We start from the raw sequence: 18,781 nt of genomic DNA, 5'->3' as shown, positions 1-18,781 counted from the left end.
AGGAAGACAGAGAATCCAAAGCAGGCTCTGTGCAATGAGCACAGAGCCTGATGCAGGGCTCAAACCCACCAACTGTGAGATCATGACCTGAACCAAAATCAAGAGTTGGCCGTTTAACTCACTGAGCATCCCATGTATCATGTTTTATGAAGTGTCTATTCAGACATTTTGCTCATTTTTATTGTTATTTTTCCTTTTGAGTAGCAAGAGGTTTTTTTTCTTTTAATATATTCTGGATATAGCATGTTTGTCAGATATATGTGTTTTGCATTTAACTCCCCTCTCTGGGGCTCATTCTCTTATTTTTGGAATTGCAGCTTTTGAAGAATGAAAGTTTTAAATTTTAATGAGGCACAATTTATCAGTTTGTCTTTTATACTTTCTGGTTTTTGTGCCCCATGTAAGAAACTATTCCCTATGCAACTGATAAATTTCATTTCATTTAGTCTCTCAGCAGATAAAGCTTCCTAGGAAATATATGTCACCTACATATACACAAATATTTATAAACATTTTTGTGACTGTGTGTGTGTGTGTGTGTGTGCGCGCACATGTGTGTGTGGCCTGATAGGCACAGAAAACCTTCCTGTTCCCGTTTGGTTCCCTAAGTCTGTGCCATTTTTTCCACAGTCTTCTTTTTCTAGAATTCTCTTCTGATTCCAAGGTCACTGGTTGAACTCCAGGGAGAGCGAGATCGCAGACAATTGGTGCGTGGATTTGGCAGCCTCTTCTGTGCCTATTAACCATAACCATGTCTACTTACATTCTTGACCTTCTGCCAGGAGATATATGTTTCTCTGAGAGTTTTAAATGGGAAGACCTGCTCACTGGAAGGTTGAAATTGGGGGTCGGGATCAATTAGGTTGGGATTGTAGATGTAGAAATATCAGGCGGTGTCTTTATTCCTGGCAATGCATGTAAGTTCACCCAGATTTCTGAGTCTGCACCATGTCCCCTAGAGCCTCCTTTCCCAGAATGGACCCAGGTGTGTTTGGGACCCTTTGGGGCCTTAGGGTAGAAACTGTGTGCATGTGAGTTTGAATGAGTGGATTTATGTTAAAAACTACATAAACCTGGTACTATATTGGTAAATTTATTTTACAGGGGTATATGTTGAAACTACTTTACATATATACTAGGTTCGAACAAATAATAAAATAAAAGTCAAGTTTCCTATTGTCAGAAAAAAAAAGGTACAAATAATCAATAGGTGAGAGCTATAATGAGCCCTATATTATTCTGTAGTTGGCATTAGTATGAAACTCAGGTTTATTTTAATATATTGAGAGAAAGGGTCATAGTTATAACCATGTGGATATACTTAAATTCATATGCATACATATGTTTCCTAGTTCTGTCTACTGAGAAGGCCTGGAAGCAGTGACACCCCAGTAGCCATGACGAACCCGTGTCCAGATACGATTTTCTAAATTCCATTGTTCAACTAAAAACCAATGGGACATGGCGAAGAGTATAAAAAGGAAAAACGGTGCCTTTCCAGTGGAGAAACTTGGCGGACCCCACCCTAACCAAGTGATCATTGTTAACACTATCAGTGATGTAGTATCAAGGCTAGGTATTTGTGATACAGTGCAATGAGAGTATTTCCTCTTTGTGCTATTCTTGAAAATCGACAGCCCCAGTCTGATCATGAAAATACATCAGACACATCCAAATTGAGGGAGTCTCCAGAACACCAGTACACTGTAAAACTGCCAGGTCACTGAAAATGAAGTTCCTTTAAGAAGTTGTCACAGACCAGGGGTGCCTGGGTGGCTCAGTCATTTAAGCGTCCGACTCTTATTTTGGCTCGGGATGTGATCTCATGGTTCATGAGTTTGAGCCCCCATCTGTCAGCGCAGAGCCTGCCTGGGATTCTGTCTCTCTCTCTCTCTCAAAAACAAATAAATAAACTTCAAGAAATAAAAAAAAAAAAAAAAAGTTGTCACAGACCAGACTAATTTCTTCAGTATCCTGGATTAGATTCTGGCACAAAAAAGAGGGAAAAGTGGTAGAAATCTGAATAAAGTGTCATTTAGTTAATAGTATTGTACTCATGTTAATGTCTTAGCTTTAACAAATATACCAGTGTTGCATAAGATGTTACCATTAGAGCACCTAGGTAAAGAATATGTATGAATTCTTTGTACTATCTTGGTACCTTCCTCTGTAAATCCAAAATGATCCCAAAATTTAAAATAATTAACAAAATAAAATTAGATTAATAAAATACATAATTAAATTAAATACTTAATAATACAGAGAAGACACTCTTTTTGGAAGGACTCTGGGAAATTTTTAAGTTCATAAATTATGTTCAAAGGGAAACTTCAACCAATTCCCCAAAACATTCTTCAGACCTAATTTTTATCATAAAGCTGTAAATCCTTTCCAATTCCAATCTATGTCTGTATCTTATATTTTTATAGTGTTTATGGTACTTTGGTTTATTTGGGGAAAGATATTTTATTTTAGAGTAGTGGAATTTATCAACATTTTCCTTCATATATTTTGGAACTTTTGTGATTTGAAGTCCTAAAAATATTGCCCTTTGTGTTCTTATAAAAGTTTAAAAGTCTTTTATTTTCAGAATTTTAATATGACAAGGAACAATGTTTATATTTGCAAGTGAGTCTTAATTCTGTGGGAACAAGGAATATCCTTTCTCCTGTGATTTATGGTTCTGCAAATCATCTGGGGAAAGGTTAAGGGTGTGTCAGATGGAGTGTGACCTTGGTCAGATTGGATCTGGATCTGTCCCTTTGTTTGGACCCAGGGCTCTTGCTTTGAGAGGATGAGGAAATATCAGGAATTGTGGAATAAGAAGGATTAGAGTCTGGCATGAGGTTGCTGGATGAAGAAGAAATAAAAGATAATTGATGAACAGAGAAGATAAAGGGAATTTGTCATCAGGGTGGTTTATCAACTTGGGATTTGTTTTTGTAAGTTTTATTGATGCATACACTACTTACAGAAAGTAAACAAAACTTAAGTGTACAATTCAGTGGAGGTGTACAAAACTAACTCAGTTCTGTTAACAGCAGCCAGACCAGGAGACAGAATATTAAACTCTATTATATGATTCCGGGCCTAGTGAACAGAGGTCGCTGGAGCCGAGGTTTGGTACGGATAGTTCATCTGGATGCGGGTCCATTCACAGTACCCATTCATGGAGGGCACACACATGGAGAACAAGGAATGGTTTCCTTCCCATACCTTGTAGTTACAGTCTTTTTGTTTCCACACACACTCTCCAAAGTCAGGTTGAGGGCAGGAACGCCAGCAGTGGAGGCAGGGCTGAACCTAGGTGTGGAGGGAGATACAGAACTGCCCACTTCCTGTTCATACACTCCATCCTGGACCGACAAGAGCAACAAGGGTCTGTCAACAAGGAGAGGCTAAAGGGAGCAGTGAGGAGGGAAAGGACAGAAAGGAAACAGTGGGAAGAGGTCAGGGAATGGAAGGAAGGTGAAAGAGCAAGGGTCATCCAGAGGGAGACAGCAGGGAGGAAGATCTGGGAACAAGGACATGGGACAAGAGCAGTGCCTGGGCTGCAGAGAAAAATCACCATACTCACTTGACATTTGCATCCTGTTCTGTATGCTGCCTCAAAACCTAGCCTCTGCTCTCTGGTGAGCCGGTACCAGAAATAGACCAGATGGCATCTTGTGAAGCGCAATGTGCCCCCCCTCAGATAGCCTGCAGTGATGGGGGAGCATGGCCTGAGTTAGTATACCATGTATGCATATCCCCTGGGAAGTCAGACCAGAGGGTCTAGAACCCCCGAGGCTGGTACAGAGTCAGCCATGAATGAGGGTCCAGCATTGCCCCAGGAAGAGTCTGTCAGATCATGACAATGGGGCCCTTGGTCCTTGGTGGGGTTAGTTGCAGAAGTCAGGTGGTCCTTTTAGGAGGAGGTAGCAAGGTTGAGGGGCTGTATGTGGACAGGGATGCTCACCTGCAATAAGTAATAGTGATTGTTGAGTGGTCCTCAGCCTATAACTACAGTCTTTCCAACTGATGGGTGAGTAGATCTCGTGGATTGTTGGGATGCCTCTGGGAGCCTTGAGTACCTGCAATAGGAGGGAAAGAGTGACTAGGACCTTAGGTTTACATAGAAGTTGCTAGGCTCCAGAAACCATCCAAATCTCTCAGCAAGAGCAGATAATCTTGCTTATTTTGAGGAAAGGAGGTAAGAAGAAAGGAGGTACTGAGTTTACCTTAATGACATTGACTCTGAAACCTTGTTTTGTCACGGTGTTGTTTCCTGGTCCTTGTATATCAGCTAATATGACTGGGAGGAGGAAGAAATGTGTCAGGGGCCCATAGCTTCATTGCTCTAGGATTCCCACATCCAAAGTCTCATGAAGGCATTGATCAGATCACCCACCTCTGAGCTCCCCCACCTCTGCATTTCTACACCCTATGGTGAGAGCTCCTTGGGGGAGACTTCTCTAAGGTGTCCCCTTAGACTCACCGACATCTGATGTGCAGTAATATGTCTGAGGGTGCTGAATTTTACAATCACAAGCATTGCAAGGTGTTGACAGGGCCAGGAGCAAAGGAAAGATTACCAAGAATGAAGGATCCATGATTGGGCCCTAGGGAACACAGGGCATAAATTACAGCATGAACTTCTAGCCCAGCTCCTCCATCCACCTCTAGACAGAAACTGGGATAACTTCGGATGACTGTTTATCTCCCTTAATGTTTAAGGGCCTGAGAAAGATTGGATCTAGCTCCTGGATGCATGAAGTCTATGTTCTACGTCTAAAATGCCTTACCTCTGTCAGTCTGAGCCAAGGTGTCCCGCGGCTTCTGCAGAACACCTAGCACCAGGAAGGATGAATAGCCCTCTGCATTTCCTTTTCGCCCTAGAGCATATCCACTGGGGAGGTACAATTTGATAAGTGGGTGTATTAGCTGGAATCATTTTTCTCTCATCTGCATTTCCTTTCATCCTTCAGGCATATCAACCAGGCAGGTACTGTGTGATTATTGCACGCACTGTCACTTGGAATCTCTCTGTATGGTTATTCAAAGAGCCACCAAATTGATCCATTCCTGGTCAGTATTTTGGGCTGAGCTGTGTCCCTCTAAAATTCCCATGTTGAAGTCATAACCCCCAGTCCCTCAGAATGTGACTGTATTTGCAGATAGGGTCTTTAAAGAGGGAGTTAAGGTAAAATGAGGTCATTAGGGTGGACCCTAATCTGATATGACTTTTATCATATCAGATCATACTTTTATGAGAGGACATTAGGACACAGACACACATAGAAGGAATGCCATGTGAACATAAAAAAAGAAGGTGGCAATCTATAAATTAAGGACATACTCTCAGAATAAGACAACCTTGCTGAAACCTTGATCTTGGACTTCTAGGCTCCAGAACTGTGAGGAAATAAGTTCCTGTTGTCTAAGCCACTCAGTCTATGGTGCTTTCTTATGGCAGCCCTAGAAAACCAACAGACACCTTTGTTTTATTTTTAAATATATTTAGGACCATGGGGTGCTTGGGTGGCTCGGTTGGTTAAGCATTCGACTTTGGCTCAGGTCATGATCTCATGGTTTGTGGGTTCAAGCCCTGCGTTGGGCTCTGTGCTGACAGCTCAGAGCCTGGAGCCTGCTTCGGATTCTGTGTCTCCCTCTCTCTCTGCCCCTCCCCTGCTCACACTCTGTCTCTCTCTCTCTCTCTCTCAAAAATGAATAAACGTGTAAATAAAAAAAAAAAGAAAAGTATTTAGGACCTTTATACAATTTAAATTTGCATTAGGATTTTAAGAAAACAAAGTCACCTGCAATACCAAACCTACCAAACAAAACTTATTCACTCATTCAATTTCGACTCCTTTCCCGCAGCTCTCTTCTCTGCTACTTGCCCTACACCCCCCACCATGATTCAATTTACTATGTTGTGGTTTATCCTCCTGTTGCTCCTTTAATGGAAATACCTATAGGCACAGACACAAGGGGTGCCTGGTGGGCTCAGTCAGTAGAGCACATGAGGCTTGGTCTCTGGATTGTGAGTTCAAGCCCCACACTGGGTGTGGAGCCTACTTAAAATAAAAAGTTAAAAGAAAAAGCACAGACATAAGCACATCCATTGTGGTGCACTAAATATAGCTTTGGTCATCTTGCCATTTTTATTTTAGGGCATACCTCATGATACTCCTCATTCTTTATACAGTTGTATAGTACTCTGTGTTGATAGGCCCTGGATTATCCAACCATTTCCTAATAATTGGTTCTTTCAACTGTTTTCTGTGGGAATACATCTTTTTGGAGCACCTGGGTGGCTCAGTGGGTTGAGTGTTTGACTCATGATTTCAGCTTGGGTCATGAACCCAGGGTCGTGGGATTGAGCCCCGTGTTGGGCTCCACGCTGAGTGTGGAGCCTGCTTGGGATTCTCCCCCTCTGCCTCTCTCCCTGAGTTGCACTCTCTCTCTAAAATAAAGATCAGAAAAAAAATTTAAAAAAAAATACATGCATCTTTTCTTGTATTTAACAAGGTGTCTTTATTTTTTAAGCATATTTTTATATTTTTTTATTTTAACCACTCAGTGCTCACCATGACAAGGGCTCTACTTATTCCCCATCTCCTATTTCACCTGGAATCCCTCCACCCCCGCTCTGGCAACCATCAGTTTGTTCCCTACCGTTCGGAGTCTGGTTCTTGGTTGTTTCTGTCTCTTTTTATCCCTTTGCTCATTTGTTTAGTTTCTTAAATTCCACATATGAGTGAAATCATATGGTATTTGACTTTCTCTGACTTATTTCACTTAGTATTATAGTCTACCTCCATCCATGTTGTTGCAAATGACAAGATTTCATTCTTTTTTATGGGTGAATAATATACATGCTACATCTTCTTTATCCATTAATCTATCAGTGAACACTTGGGCTGCTTCCATATCTTGGCTATATGAATAATGCTGCTATAAATGTAGGGGTGCAGGTATCCCTTTGAATCAGTGCTTTTGTATTCTTTGGGTACCCAGTAGTGTGACGGCTCATTTGTAGGGTAGTTCTATTTTTAAATTTTTGATGAACTTTCATATTATCTTCCACAGTGGTTGCACCAGTTTGCACTCCCACCGACAGTGCAAGAAGCTTCCCCCTTCTCCACATCCTCAACAACACCTGTTTCCTGTGTTGTTGATTTTAGCATCCTGACAGGTGTGAGGTGATACCTCATTGGAGTTTTGATTTACGTTTCCCTGATGATAAGTGGTGATGAGCACTTTTTCATGTGTCTGTTGGCCATATGTAGGTCTTCTTTGGAGAAAAGTTTGTTCATGTCTTCTGCCTATATTTAATTGGGTTATTTGATTTTTGGGTGTTGAGTTTTAGAAGTTCTTTATATATTTTGGATACTAACCCTTTATCAGATATGCCATTTACAAATATCTTATTCCATTCCATAGGTTGCCTTTTAGCTTTGCTGATTTGATGTAGTCCCAATAGTTTATTTTTTCTTTTGTTTCCCTTGCTTCAAAAGGCATATCTAGAAAGAAGGTCCTGTGGCCAATGCCAGAGAAATTAACTGCTGTGCTCTCTCTAAGATTTTTATGGTATCTGGTCTCACATTTAGGTTTTTCATCCATTTTGAATTGATTTTTGTGTATGGTGTAATAAAGTAGTCTAGTTTCATTCTTTTGCGTTTTGCTGTCCAGTTTTCCCAACACTATTTGTTGAAGAGACTATCTTTTCCCCATTTGATATTCTTTCTTGCTTTGTCGAAGATTAATTGACCATATAATTGTGGGTTTATTTCTGGATTTTTCTATTCTGTTGACTTATGTTCTATTTTTGTGCCAGTATCATCTGTTTTGATTACTACAGCTCTGTAGTATAACCTGAAGTCTGGAATTGTGATGCCTCCAGCTTTGCTCTTCCTTTTCAAGACAGCTTTGTCTATTCGGGGTCTTTTGCCGTTCCATACAAATTTTAGGATTGTTTGTTCCAGTTTTGTGAAAAATGCTGTTGGTTACTTGATAGGGATTGCATTAAATGTGTAGATTGCTTTGGGTAGTATAGACATAGATATATGTCTTTACAAGTGACTTCTAGAAATACGGTTGGAGTAAGAGCCATTGGCATTGTTTTTCTGTGACTTGTCCATATCTTGTCCTATTTTTTCTACAGGGTTATTGACTGTTTCTCTATTTTTAGAAACTATATATTAAAAACATTAACTCTCCATGGTATAATTGTAATTATTTTTCTCATATAACATTTTACTAATCTTGAGTTAAAAAATATATAATCAGTTTAACAATATTTTGATTAACTGCACCTGGAACTTGAATCATAGTTAGCAAATGCTTCCACTACTAACAAGTATTAGAGGATTTTACCATGATTCTTTCCATAATTTCACTTTTTATATTTAGATCTCTAACCAATTTGGGATTTCTTTTAGTATCAGTATGATTCATGAGCACAATTTTATTTTTGCCATATGGATATCCAATTAACCCAATACCTCTATTACAAAGCTCTCTTTTTCCATACTTAACTGAGATATCACCTTTAGCATATACTAAATTTGCAGATGTATTTGAGACTATATAATGATTTTCTATTTAATTTGTCTATTTGTGCATTCCTTCATCAGTATCACATTAGATTTTAAAACATAATTGAATATGTCCTAGATATTTTAATATTTTTCTAGAGGGGAATTTCTCTTTTTCGTTTTTGGCTTTTTCCAACTGCTGGTTGCCCCCAGTTTTGGTCTCATGGCGCCTTTCCATCTTCCAAGCCAGCGATGGCTGGCCGAGTGTTTCTCACATCACAGTGTACGACATTGACTCTTCTGCCGTCTTTTCTCACATTTAAAGGATCTTTGTGATTGCACTGGCTCCACTCTGGTAAGCCATGATAATCTATTTTTTAAAACCTTTTAAATGTTTATTTATTCTTTAAGAGAAAGAGAGAATGAGAAAGAGAGAAAGAGAGAGAGAAAATGAGCAGGGGGGTGGGGGCAGAGAGGGAGACAAAGAATCTGAAGCAGGCTCCAGGCTCCGAGCTGTCAGCACAGACTCCGATGCGGGGCTCGAACCCACAAACAGTGAGATCATGGCCTGAGCCGAAGTCAGCCGCTTTAACCAAGTGAGCCACCCAGGTGCCCCCATGATAATCTATTTTTAAGTGACCTGATTACAAACTTGATTCCATTTGTAACATTAATATACATAATGTTATTTAATATGACATTTATAGGTTCCAAGGATCAGTATCTGGTTATCTTTGGAGGGGCATTATTTTGACTACCATAGCGGTCTCTCAGTCTCTCTCTGTCTCTCTCTCTCTTACACACACACACACATTTTTCCTATCCAGGGATATGGAGCTCCACCAGACACATTATGAGAGCTCCACCAGACACACCATCCCTTTTACATTTTGTGAGGCTCTTCATTGGAATTATCTCGAGGCAAACAGAACTACATTGATGCATTTCAAGTTAACTGTTTTATTTTTCAATAAATTTTAAATAAATGGTTTTATTTTATTGCATAAGATATTCGCTGTTTTCTTTTAGTCTGGCTTTTTTTCCTTACAGTGTCTTCTAAATAATACACATATTTTCCTTTAATTAAGAAAAAGTTGTTTTCTAAACCTTTCATGTTTTTGTCGTTGTTGTTATAATATAGGAATTCTTTGCCTATGTCAAGGTTGTAAAAATGTTTTGTTTTCTTCTAGAAGTTGTAGGCATAAACTTTTGGCCTTACGTTTAAGATCCATTTCAAGTCAATGTTTGTGTGTGGTCTGGGGACAGAATAAAAGTTAATTATTTTCCATATAACATCAATTGTTCTGGCATAATTTCTTGAAAAGACCAATTTTCTCCATTATATTACCCTAACCTCTTTGTTGAAAATCAACTCACCCTACATGTGTGAGTTTGTTTCTGGATATTTTCCTCTACTACCTATATAAGTATTCTCATGCTAATACCACATTTTGTTACTGTAGCTTTATGATATACTTGAAATTTTGTAGTGTTATTCTTTTAGATGTATTCTTTTTTTTTTTTTTTTAACCCATCTTGGCTATTTCCATTGCATACAGAGCCTGCAGCATATACAATTTAGATACTGCTTGTCAAAAATGCCTGCTAGGCTTTTGACTGGAATTGATTTGAATCTAGAGATTATTTTAAGGAAAACTGATACCAATATTGAGCCTTTCAAACCATGAGCATTTTATCTCTATTTATTATACCATTTAAAATTTCTCTCTGCAGTTTTGTATTTAGTGTTATGAGTCTGGCACATATTTTGTTAAATTTGTTCTTAACTATTTCTTATTTTTATGCTGTTGAGTAGGTATTGATTTTTATTAAAAAAATTTTTTTAATGTTTATTTTTGAAGGAGAGACAGAGTGTGAGTGGGGGAGGGGCAGAGAGAGAGACACACACACACACACAGAATCTGAAGTAGGCTCCAGGCTCCAAGCTGTCAGCACAGAGCCCGACGCGGGGCTCCATCTCGTCAACTGCGAGATCATGACTGGAGCTGAAGTCAGACGCTCAAGCTCAACTGACTGAGCCACCCAGGCGCCCCAATTTTTAATTTCAATTTGTAATTGTTCCTGTCGTATACAAATGAGTACGAGTGAATTTTCTACATTGTTCTTGTCCCTGTGACTTAGTCAAGTTCACGTATTGGTTATAGTAGCTTTTCTTTAGATTTCTTAAGAAATTTTACATACAAGATTTTGCCATCCATGAATAACAACTGTTTTTCTTATTATTTTCCAATCATTATGACTTTTATTCCTTTGAATTGCCTTATATACTGACTAGAACTTTTGTTACAATAAAGAATAGTAGGGTTGAATAATGGCGGGCATAAGAGCAGAAATCTTTACCGTGCTGCCTATCTTAAGGAGAAATCATTCAGTCTTTCACTATTAAGTATGATGTTGGTTGTAAAGTGTTATTATACGTTCTTTAATATGTTAACAAATATTCTCTCCTATTGCTATGTTTCTGAGAGATATTATCAAAAATAACTGTTGGGGGGTGCCTGGGTGGCTCAGTTGGTTAAGCATCTGACTCTTGGTTTTCGGCTCAGGTCATGATCTCATGGTTCATGAGTTCGAGCCCTGCATCAGGCACTGTGCTGGTGGCTTGGGGCCTGCTTGGGATTCTCTGTCTCCCTCCCTATCTGCCCGTCCTCTGCTTCCACTCTGTCTCTCTCTCAAAAAATTGAATTTTTCTAGATTTTTTTTTCTGCATCTACATACATAATTAAATTGATCCTCTTTAACCATTTATTTGGTTAATGTAGTAAACTGCATTATTTGGTTTTTGGAAAGATCAATCAACTTTCAGTCACATTGCTGGATTTAATTTGCTAATATTTTCTTGTGGAATTTATATGTATGTTCCTGAAGAATATCGATATTAGAGGGTGTGTGTGTGTGTGTGTGTGGGTGTATGTATTTTCTTGTGTTCAGTGTCATAATAATTTTTCACTGATAAAATAACCTAAGAAAAGACATTTCTCTTCTTTTTTCTTAGAGTTTGTGAATGAATGTATTATTTCTGCCTTAAAAGTTTGTTAGATTAAGTGGTGAAGCAAAGTTTATTTGGATGGTAAGAAAATTTCAGTGAACAAAGTCAATTTCCTTGACTGATGCAGCGGTAATTAAATTTCCAATTATTCTTGTGTGTATTTTGGAAATCTTTATCTTTCATGGAATTTGTCCAATTCACCTACACTTTCAAATTTATTAGCATAAAGTTCTTTATAATATTCCCTAATTTTATTTTTATGTGTGATATATCCGTCGTGATGTTCTTTTATCATTCCAGATAATGGTAATCTGCGCATTTTCCCATTTTTCCTTGATTAATACACCCCTTGAGTCGTCAATTTGATTGCCCTTTTCAAAAGACAACCTTTTTTGGTTTAATCGCTATTCTCTATTTTCCTATTGATTCCCATTCGTTTTCTGAAAGAAGGTAAGAAGAGACCCTATTTCTGATTTTCCATATCCTAGAAGCAGTACTCCTTCTTGCCTGGTCAGTGTATATATAAGACCTGGCAGATGGGGATGGGGAGAAGGGCTTTCATAGTAACAGAGAGAACAGTAGCATTAACAGGCATTTACTGAGCACTCACTATGTTACCTGCCAATGACTAATATTAATAAGGGAAGGCTATCTTTCTGCTTCTTCAACTTTGTAGCATCATTCATTTCTCATTATGGCAATGTGAGATTGTCCAGTATTGCAAGTATTACTGTTGACTCACCTAATAAGCCTTGGTCTTTGATTACCTCACAAGCAGAGCAAGTATTGCCCAACCAGAGAATATCATTGCTTGTTTCCATTTCCCATGTATCTGGGATCAAAAACGAACAGGGACGTTGGCTAGGCAATACACACCAACTTGTCGCTGTGGAGTCTAATGTTTCACCCACTAGTTTGAGTATCAAAAAAACAGTCTTAGTCTCACCATGAAATTGCTATATGATAAGGAACTCTTTTGATTCAGTTCTTTTCTAAAAAATTGAGAATGATGTGCTAAATGTTTTTTGGCTCTTACAGGGGAGAAGTCTGTTTTATAGCTATTATAGAGAGAAATTAAATTATAGTCCGTAAAACTGGTTTTGAACAGCTAAGTTCAACTTTGAGTTGGGACACTCAGAGTTTAACCATTTTTCAATATTTCACCTAAAGAAGAACAACTGGTCTTGAGTCAAGGCAAAAATACTAATTAATACATTAAAAGGTGGAGAGTTTTATGATGTTTAAAATGAGTGACAAAGAAAGTTCGGTAGAATGATTAAAAGAAAACTATGAGGGAGAGATGAAGAAGGATGTTTTGAATTATTTTTTTTTGTTTTTAGTTTTACATTTGCTTCATTGACTATAAGAATAGTGTCCATACATCATTCTTTGATTCAGGATTACTTATGGAGCCCCTAATATAAGTCAATCCCTAAGGAAACAGGAGACAAGAACAGTCTAATTTTCCAAGTTAATAAAAAGGTGTGTTGGTGGAGGTAGGTGGCCGGGAAACGTATCATAATAGGGTGACAAGTGCATTAGGACACATAAGAGACACCTTATATGGTCTTGGGGGTAGGATAGAGCATGGGAGGAATTTATTATAAGCTTGAAATAGGGAAACATGCAAAAATAGTAAGAGAACAGGAGTTTTAATAGTTAATCACTACAAATACGTGAAATCAGCTCTACAACAGAAGATAAAATTACCTTGCTGGTGACAAGGGACTAGTCTCCCCATTGCTGCTTTATGTATTGAGAAGATAAAAAGAGTAAATGAAAAAAAATTAAGGTCTTGTTTTTTTAATAAAACCTTTTTCTTAAATTATGAAAGACATGAAAAGGACATCAAAGACATAGAAAGTGAAGATTTTGTGGGTCAAGATACCAGGGACACAGTGACCATAACAACCAAGAACAAGTTTAAATAATTCTTAAGAATAATTAACGTCTGAGGGCACCTGGGTGGCTCATTCAGCTGAGCAACTGACTCTTGATTTCTGCTCAGGTCATGATCTCAAAGTCATGGGATTGAGCCCCACATGAGACTCTGGGCTGAGTGTGGAATCTGCCTGAGATTCTCTCTCTCTCTCTCTCTCTCTCTCTCTCTCTCTTGCTCCCTCTGCCCCTCTCCCCTGCTCATACTGTCTCCATGCTCTCTCACTCACTCTCAAAAAAAAAAAAAATAATAATGTCCAAAACTTAAATGAAAAGATGACAATGTGTCCTTTTTAAAGTCATAGGTCATCGTTAAAAGGCCTCATCCAAGGATTATTCAATTATTTAAGAGGACCCATCTGTGTTTGATTTTGTTCTTTACTACTTGATGGGAGCATTGATAACATCATTTAATATGTTCACTTTTAGATTTCTATCTCACCAGAAATCTACACTCCAAAAGGTTTCAGTTTATGGTCCTAAAGAGCATTAGCCAGTTTTATATCTATTAACAAATTCATTTCACCATTCATCTGACTCTTTACATTTCTGTTCCTTGAATTCTGCTTTGAAACAGGTATATCATCTGATTGATTGCTTCATTTCTTAACAAACTTAATTAAACTGTTGGCATATCCTTATCATATGTTTATGTAAGTTGTGTTTTTAACTTTTTGAAATTATCCCTCAACAAAAGGCATTACTCTATAAGTAAAGTCCAACAGGAAATGCTGAGATTATTAGACGTGATTTAATAATAGACAACTCACAATCCCTCTGTTAGAGCAATCTAAAAGTCTACTTTGCTCTTGGCTTAAAGACTGGATCAAAAATCTAAAGTTCCCAGTGGGCTCCACACCAAAGATGAGGACCTAGAAATTAAATGGCCCACCACTGGGGTGCCTGTGTGGCTCAATCAGTTAAGCGTCCAACTTCAGCTCAGGTCATGATCTCACTGTTCGTGGGTTTGAGCTCTGTGATGGGCTCTGTGCTGACAGCTCAGAGCCTGGAGCCTGCTTCGGATTCTGTGTCTCCCTCTCTCTCTGCACCTCCCCTACTCGCACTGTCTCTCTCTCTCTCAAAAATAAATAAACATTAAAAAAAATTTTTTTAATAAATAAATGGCCCACCGTCACATCAAAATAAAATCTTATTGCTGAGTGAAAAGTTCATGATTTTGTCCTAGCACTCTTTGTATATGTATACACAAACAGATTTGAAATGATAATTACCATATCTCAGAGCAGAAAGGTAAGAGATGATAAGGTGCTTTCATTTCCCACTTGGTACAACTGTATCATTTAAATATTTGAAAATGAGCATCTATTAGCTTTAATAAAACATAAATTAAAACAACAAAAATATCCCATACTGAAAAATGGCAATTTCGTATTATTTGTATTAATCATTCCTACTGTAATGCTTTGAAATCAACATGGGTAATTTGGAAAGGAGTATTCCACTTAAATTTTTTCTTCCATTGGTTGAATACTGAAAATCCTATAACAATACCACTGCGAGGAGTACCCTCCCCGCCCCCCAGCACTGGCAACAATCATAATTCACTGAACCAATACTGTGTATCATGTATAGGAGACATCTGATATATACTATCTCATTTAATCCTCAGCACTCCTTTGGAATGGCTATCACTATCCTATTTTAGAGATAAGTTACAAAGAAGCTTAGAAAGCCTGAAGCATTTAGTCAAGCCGAACTGGAATGTGCACCTCCAGACTTCATGAAGCCTCATCCACTATTCCACGCCACCTCTGCTCTATTCTAGTGCCCATATTAAAATGCAAGAGCAGGAGCAACCTCCAGAACTGCCTGCCCAGAATACAAGGTCACAACCTGGTCACCAAGACTCAGAAGGCGTCCACTGCATAATGGTGACGGGTGGGTGCTTCTGTTTGCACAGGTCCCTGGATCCCAGATCTGATTCCCTGTGGAAGTAATGAAGCCGGTGAGCATCATCATTATTCAGAGAATTAGAAAACAAGAAGGAGCACAAAATCATTTCCAAGTCACCTGCTGCCAGTTAAATAAGATTTGAATGGATTTTCTAATGTTTCAAAGTACTTCCTTGCAGATGACTAAGACATTCATAAAACCAGCCATGAGAGTTCTATTCCCTGTAAGAGTAAACAGTTATGATAGAGGAGTAACTGCCTACACCCAGAGAGCCTTTTAAGAGGAGACTGATAAGAGTTTATATATCTCAGACAGAGAGAAAGGGCCCCTTTGATCATTCTCCTGCAAATCCCCAAAAGCTGACAGAAAGCTGCTTTAGGTTGTGCCATATTTTCTTTTTAAAATGCATATGGAACAACTAGCTTAGAAGTAACACTTTCCTTTTGAAGATATTTTTTTCTTAAATTGGAAACAATTATGGGAGTTAGACTCTTCCTCTTTTTTAAATAGAAATTTTCATTGTAACTTTTTCTCTGAAAAACTCCTTTGGAGGTAAAGGCAACAAAACCATGCAGTTAGCTTCTGGATTTGTTTATCAGAATGGCTCAAAATTCCCCCCTTTTTTTTCCCTCTGTCTTGTATGTAATCAGAAAACGAGGCACAAAACATCACCACCAGCTGCCTTATTTCCTATTCCTTGGATTTCAATAGAGACAGACCAAATGGTCTCCTGACTTAGCTGAAGGAGATAGAACGATGCAGTTAGGGACCCTTTATTTATTTTTTTTTTATTTTTGAGGGGGAGGGAGAGAGGGAGAGAGGAGGAAGGGAGAGATAGAACACGACTGGGGAGGGGCAGAGAGAAAAGGAAAGAGACAATCTCAAGCAGGTCTGCACTGTCAGCACGGAGACCCATGTGGGGCTTGAACTCAAACTGTGAGCTCATGACCTGAGCTGGAATCACAAGTCAGACGTTTAACTGACTGAGCCACCCAGGTGACCCAGGGACACCCCCTCCCCCCCCTTTTTTTTAACTTCCTGTGACCTTTTTCTCCAAGAAAAATGCCTTTCTGGTACCCTCTACTTCTCTGGTCACTGTGATGGGTCTCCAGTTTTCAGGTGAGATGGGGTCCCTTATTACTTGCTTCACTCCAGTGCTCTCATTACTTGAAACAGTGATAGAATTCTGCACAACACAGTGGCATTATCAAATTAGGCAGGGAGGCATGAGCACCTTCTTCCAGCTCCTCTCCCAGTCTAGAATGTCCTACTCCCTTTCTTCCATTACATCTTCCAAGTACAGCTTTAGCATTACCTCTTCCACGGACGCACCATCATTCCCACTGGCAGGCATCACAGAACTTTTTGGAATTCCTAATAAACGTAATGATCATCAGGCTCACAGAAGACATTGGGACCTAACTGTTCTGTAATTATTTTTGGATAATTTAGCTTTAATTTATTTCTTCATTAATTGAGCACATATTCCTTGGGGCCTTCTAGGGGTTAGATGGCACAGTCCATGCCCTCAAGGACCTGCCAGTTTCCTGGTGATGGTAGACAAGTCAACACCTTTGAGGCTCAGTTGGATAGTTATCCTCAAATTCAAATTGTTCTAAACTGAACTTCGTCCCCTTCCTCCAAACTCATTTCTTCTCCTAGTTACAGCAATAGCAGTCAGGCCCAAAGTGACTTAGGTCGTCCCCTTGAGGTCACACTTGCCTCTGCCTTCTCCCCCATGCTCAGGTCCAATTTTTAACAGCCAAGTAAGCACCCCCTGGAACTCATGGGCACTTGTGGTCCTTCACTGTCCCTTCTGCCTGAATATTTTCCTTTAGTCTGGTAAAGTTGGAAGGAAAGAGTCTATGAGGACTAATGCAAAATGGACACTTTGCATGGGGTTGATAGGAGTTATAAATTATTATTGTTGGTGTCATTATTACTTCAAAGGGGAAAAAACCCAATTCAACCTGGCTTAAATAATAAATGAGCTTTGTTGGCTAACTGAAGAGAAAGGAGAGACTAGCTTCGGGTCAGACTTGGTCCAGGGCTCCAATGATCTGGTCAGGATTCCAGTTCCTTCTCCATTTCTTGCTCTTCTTTGTTGGGGCTCACAAGTTTCTAGCAGTCTCTTTCCTCTGATTCCAAGACGGCTTCAGCAGTTTCTTTGGGTATATATGTCCTGCTTATGTCCGGAAGGGATCAGAGAGAGTCCATTTCTCATAAGTTCCTCCAGAAATCTCATTGACTTGGGTTGGTTCCTATGTCCACCTCTGAACCAACCACTATGGCCAGGAGAAGGATCATTGAGAGTGGCCTAAGCCAAAAAAGATCCACTCTGGCCTTGGAAGTGAAGTCAAGACTACTCACGTCATAGCAGGGAGTACTTTTCCGAAGAAAATTCAGGGTGCTGCAGCTGGCAGGAGATGGGAGTACTAAGGAAGTGATACACAAACGTCCTTTCTAGGGCCCAAAGAATGCTTTGATGGCAAAATGCAGGTTTGGATGCGATAATGGCAGCAATGGGAAGCCAGTGGGATCTTCATGTAGTTGGTTATTTTCAGATTCCTCTTTCTTGTTTTTTTTCTTAATGTTTATATTTGAGAAAGAGAGAGGGAGGGAGGGAGGGAGGGAGGGAGGGGGCGAGAGAGAGAGAGAGAGAGAGAGAGAGAGAGAGAGAGAGAGAGAGAGAAAGGGGCAGAGAGACGGAGACAGAGAATCCCAAGTAGGCTCCATGCTGACAGCAGCGAGCCCTAAGTCTCTCAAACTTAACAAACTGTGAGATCACAACCTGAGCTGAAATCTGATGCTAAACTGACTGAGCCACCCAAGGACCCCATCCGGTCTCTTAATTATTGAATAGAATAACGATGAAGGGGAAAGGAGAGACTTTGGAAGTTGGTAGAATGTTACAAAACGTATGGTAGTCATTTTTGGAAGGGATTAAGCCAGTGCTATGTCTTGGCAAATGGAAAAGTCTAGGTTAAATAAATCCAACAAATGAATAAACATGTATTATTGGTGTGATCAGCCTTTCTAGCATTCATCAAAAAATATCTGAATATTAAAAACAAGCCACCTACTCAGTGCTCTTTGCATTCTACAGACTTTAGAGTAAATGAATCAATAGTTAAGAGGCTTTACACAGAAATTAAGAAGGAGGAGCTTCTCCAAGAGGAAGATGATGCCAGAAACTTTATACCTACCCACCTTATTACTGAGTTGTCCTAAGGAATGCTAAATTAGTTAACTGTCTAAATGTTATACTTTCTCCTCAGCTTAGTTTTATTAATGAAGTATAGATAAGCTTCTTTAAACAAATATTTGCAATCTGAGAGACACTGGAACACCAAAATATCAGAGCTAGCAGGAATCCATAGTGTGACCCATCTGATAG

At 39.2% G+C, this 18,781-nt stretch overlaps 1 protein-coding gene across 1 annotated transcript; it reads right to left on the bottom strand.

Annotated features, from left to right (window-relative positions):
* Window positions 1–2,748: 2,748 nt before the first annotated feature.
* Window positions 2,749–4,680, bottom strand: LOC122495224 (metalloproteinase inhibitor 1-like). Its single transcript, XM_043600979.1, has 5 exons — window positions 4,478–4,680; window positions 4,221–4,294; window positions 3,959–4,073; window positions 3,578–3,699; window positions 2,749–3,303 (listed from the first exon to the last, which is right to left on the bottom strand). The coding sequence occupies exons 1-5, from the start codon at window positions 4,590–4,592 to the stop codon at window positions 3,091–3,093; spliced, it is 639 nt and encodes a 212-aa protein (XP_043456914.1). The 5' UTR covers window positions 4,593–4,680; the 3' UTR covers window positions 2,749–3,090.
* Between the last annotated feature and the right edge of the window lie 14,101 nt (window positions 4,681–18,781).

The sequence above is a fragment of the Prionailurus bengalensis genome, chromosome E2 (genome assembly GCF_016509475.1).
Source record: "Prionailurus bengalensis isolate Pbe53 chromosome E2, Fcat_Pben_1.1_paternal_pri, whole genome shotgun sequence".
NCBI classification, from domain to species: Eukaryota; Metazoa; Chordata; class Mammalia; order Carnivora; family Felidae; genus Prionailurus; species Prionailurus bengalensis.
This window is presented reverse-complemented; position numbering and strand designations above follow the sequence as displayed.

Bases quoted from the DNA above. Each gene is read 5' to 3' on its own strand.
- LOC122495224 (XM_043600979.1), bottom strand. From the start codon at position 4,592: ATGGATCCTTCATTCTTGGTAATCTTTCCTTTGCTCCTGGCCCTGTCA. The intron at 4,295-4,477 runs GTGAGTCTAAGG...TCCTCCTCCCAG, and splicing joins TTACTGCACATCAGATGTCG to TCATATTAGCTGATATACAA. The intron at 3,304-3,577 runs GTGAGTATGGTG...CTCCACACCTAG, and splicing joins GAACAGGATGCAAATGTCAA to GTTCAGCCCTGCCTCCACTG.